The sequence below is a fragment of the Spermophilus citellus genome (assembly GCF_964194105.1).
Source record: "Spermophilus citellus genome assembly, chromosome: 15".
In the NCBI taxonomy this organism is placed as follows: domain Eukaryota; kingdom Metazoa; phylum Chordata; class Mammalia; order Rodentia; family Sciuridae; genus Spermophilus; species Spermophilus citellus.
The window spans coordinates 71656235-71659895 of record NC_138195.1 but is presented as its reverse complement, the minus strand read 5'-3'; the positions used below and the strand labels follow the sequence as shown (position 1 = coordinate 71659895).

At 45.7% G+C, this 3661-nt stretch overlaps 1 protein-coding gene across 1 annotated transcript; it reads right to left on the bottom strand.

Annotated features, from left to right (window-relative positions):
* Window positions 1–373: 373 nt before the first annotated feature.
* Window positions 374–3007, bottom strand: LOC308634785 (double-stranded RNA-binding protein Staufen homolog 1-like). Its single transcript, XM_081268863.1, is given in 3 exon segments — window positions 374–2220; window positions 2222–2748; window positions 2751–3007. Coding segments are annotated over 3 exon segments (1506 nt in total). The 5' UTR covers window positions 2797–3007; the 3' UTR covers window positions 374–1287.
* Window positions 3008–3661: the final 654 nt, after the last annotated feature.

Genomic DNA, 3661 nt, shown 5'->3' with positions numbered 1-3661 from the left:
ACCAACCTAACCTACTGGCATTTGAAAATAAATTTTAAAAAAATTTAGTATGACCATTTATTGGTGACAAACACTAAGCTTTACTTACATTCCATGGGGAGAAAGTTCCAGCGTGAACAACGGGTAGAAGCAATACTGAACCGACAGGGCACGCGCTTTTCACCAGGACAGAGCAGACCTCTGTGCACACATCTGTGTGTACAACAGCACAGCATCAAAAGCAACACAGCTGTATATACAAACGGTCGTTCTTCTCAGCCCAACAGAGAGATGTCATTAATAGTATCAAGCGCTCAAGGAGAGTCAGCTTCAGGCCGTGTGCGAGACCCTGCAGTGTGGTGAAAGCTAAACGTCCTCAAGAGCCAGATGGATAGACACAATTTTTTTTATAATCTTTAAAACAAAGATCAAAGTTCATTTATTTAAGTCCTGTTGCATTAACAAAAATAAAAATAAAATAGAAAAGGACCAAATGATCATCTAAAGTTTAAAATTCCTAAATTGTCCAATTTATACAACTGTGGGAGACTTCATCAAGTTTTCTGAGAAGTCCAGGACTTTTTCAGCTAAACCAGAGGGCCACAACCTGCACTACTGAAAGGGTCCTGGGTTAGTCCAATGACATAGGAACGCATAACCACACACATGGATATGATCTTTGCCGGTTAGGTACTGATAAAGTCAGTCTCAGACAAGTTTCTAAACTGTGCTATATAACTAGATACAATTGAGAAACTCTCAAATGAAACCTTTATATAGTGTCATATCAATCAAAAGAAAATAATGAAACGAAGAAGAGTACGCCTCACTGGGGAGGAAGTGGTGTTCAGGGTGGGCACAATGTAGGCGGTGGGTGGCCGGCCTGCTAGGAAGGTAGGTCAGCTGAGGAGGAAGCATTGGATTTTCTCTGGTGCTGTTAGCTCTGGGGCCAGTCTAGGGCCTCTCTCCAGCGTGGCTGTCCAGGGTTGTCCCAAAGTGTCTGAGTCACCAGGACAAGAACGTTCATGTTTTGTTACTTTTTTACACAGCAAAGAGAGACAAAAAGGAAAAAAAAAAAAAAAAAAGGCCGAGCACCGAGCCGCCGCTGGATCCCCACAAGCCTCTCCCCCCGCAGCTGCCTCATCCGCTGGCCACCTCCGGTCGCTGTGGTCTCCATGCTGCCGCCTGCCTCTGACCCACCACATCTCTCAGCCCACTGGACGTATCAGAAATTCCAAATTTTCAAAGCAGTTTCAGTGTGTTCAGTATATATGTTGGGTTTCAAAATGGTTCACGGCCAGAAAATGTTCAGCACCTCCCACACATGGACGCTGGCCGGTTGCCTATTCTTGGCGTCTCTGTACTTTGTTGGTCCAACTCCGACAGCAACTTTAAAATATTCAGCGCAGCCATATCATGGCAGGACTCCACGTCCTTGCCGATACCGTGGCTGATCAGAGATGGCTGAGAGGAGCAATTGATGAGAGATACAAATTCATTCTTGTTGTTTTTGGGGAAGTCTTTGTATTCAACCTGGAATCCCTGGGCTCTGGAAAGATAGTCCAGTTGCTCAGAGGGTCTTGTGAGAGGTCCATGGGGTACGTGGCCTGAAGAGATGTTATTCTTTAAAATGGTCTCGGCTGTGGGTGAAGTGCCCCCGTACAACAATTCTCGGGCTATCATGGCAGTTACCGTGGCCTTGGCAGGATTTGGAGCTGCCCTGGTGAAATCTTTGGTGTGATGTCCTTGACTAACTCCTACGGCCTGGGCGACCTCGGGCACCATGGGAAGAATCCCAGCAGGCAGCTGCTGATGACTGAGATAAGGCATCCTAAATTCGTCCTCTTTATTACTAGTCCCATTTTCGTCCCCAGAGCCAGGTTCAAAAAAGGTTACTTTTCTTCCATCCCCTGGTTTCTTTATTGGTGTCTTCTCCTCTGACTTGAGCGCAGGTTTGGTGGGCTGGGCCTGTGGGACTTTAAAACCAAGGATCTCCAGCATGTTCTCAGCTGTGTTGCGTTTGGCCACCTTCTTATTGGTGCCCGTTCCTTCTGCAGTGTGGTTTCCCACCTTCACCTGCATCACGAACTCCCTGCGTCGGGGGAGGCCTCGCTCGGTGAGCAGCGTGTACTCTGGCTCCTTCTCCTTCTTGGCCTGCTGGATCTGGGCCAGTCTGCTGATGGAATTCATCCCTTGGCCATACTCTGGGCTTGTCTGTAGCTTGCCTGTGGGCTTGGTTTTTCCTTTTGATCCTGGGCTTCACACACTCCATGGCAGGCAGAGGGGGCAGCTTCCTGAGCTCCTCGAGTACAGCACGGGCCGCGTTCTTCTTGGAAATCTTCTTGCTCTTCCCTTCCCCTTCCCCCACGAACTCCCCAACCGAAACCCTGGTCACGAAGCTCTTCATGTGGGGTGGGCCACTTTCCCGGGCCACCTGTGTCAGAGGGAAAGACTCGAAATTCACAGGCAAGTTCCATTTAAGTGCAATCTCAAACACTTGACTTATTTCAGATTTATTGAGATTTTCTTCTTCTGATTCTCTTCCATTCATCTCCAGTCTCTCAGGCGGAGGCTCGTTCTGCAAGATCCTCAAGGCTTTAGCAGCAGCATCATGTTTCGCAGCCTGTCTCGTCTTTCCTTTCCCATTGAATTGCTGCCCTCCCACAGAAAGTTCAACTTGATAAAGTAAGGGTGGAACTGGAAATGGGTAAAAGTACCTCGGGGGATAAACACCTCCTCTCATGTTGTAGTTGTAGGTGGACTGCATCCAGAGTAAGGGTCAACAGGCTTATACATTGGTTTTTTTCCAAGTTTCATGCACAGTGCATTTAGTTGAACAGTAGGAGTTATGCTTTCTTAAAGAGGGCGTTCCAGGAACAATGTTGTTTTGCTCAGTTCTGAGAGGTTATGTGGTTAGGAAACTCCTGGCTGCTGCCCCGAGCTCGTCCCCCAGCCGGCGGTCCTGGGCAGCGGCGTTGAGGAGGGGAAGGAGGAAGGAAGAGGGAGAGGAGGAAGGGACGGAGGGAGGGAAGAGGCGGAGTGGCCGCCTCTTTTTATTGATTTCCATATGTTGAACCAACCTTGCATCCCTGGGATGAACCACACTTGATCGTGGTGCACTATCTTTTCGATATGTTTTTGTATTCGGTTTGCCAGAATTTTATTGACAATTTTTGCATTTATGATCATTAGAGATATTGGTCTGAAGTTTTCTTTCTTTAATGTGTCTGTGCCTCATTTTGGAATCAGGATGGTACTGGCCTCATAGAATGAGTTTGGAAATGCTTCCTCTTTTTTCTATTTCATGAAATAATTTGAAAAGTATAGGTATTAGTTTTTCTTTATAGGTCTTGTAGAATTCAGCTGTGTATCCATCTGGTTCTGGGCTTTTCTTGATTGGTAGGCTTCTGATGACATCTTCTGTTTCATCACCTGAAATTGACCTATTTAAAGTATGTATATCATCCTGATTCAATTTGGGAAAATCATATGACTTCAGAAATTTATTGATGCCTTCAATATTCTCTGTTTTATTGGAGTAAAAGTTTTCAAAACAATTTCTAATTATCTTCTGTATTTCTGTAGTGTCTGTTGTGATATTTTCTTTTTCATCACGTATGTTAGCAATATAAGTTTTCTCTCTCCTTTTTGTTAGCATGGCTAAAGGTTTGTCAATTTTATT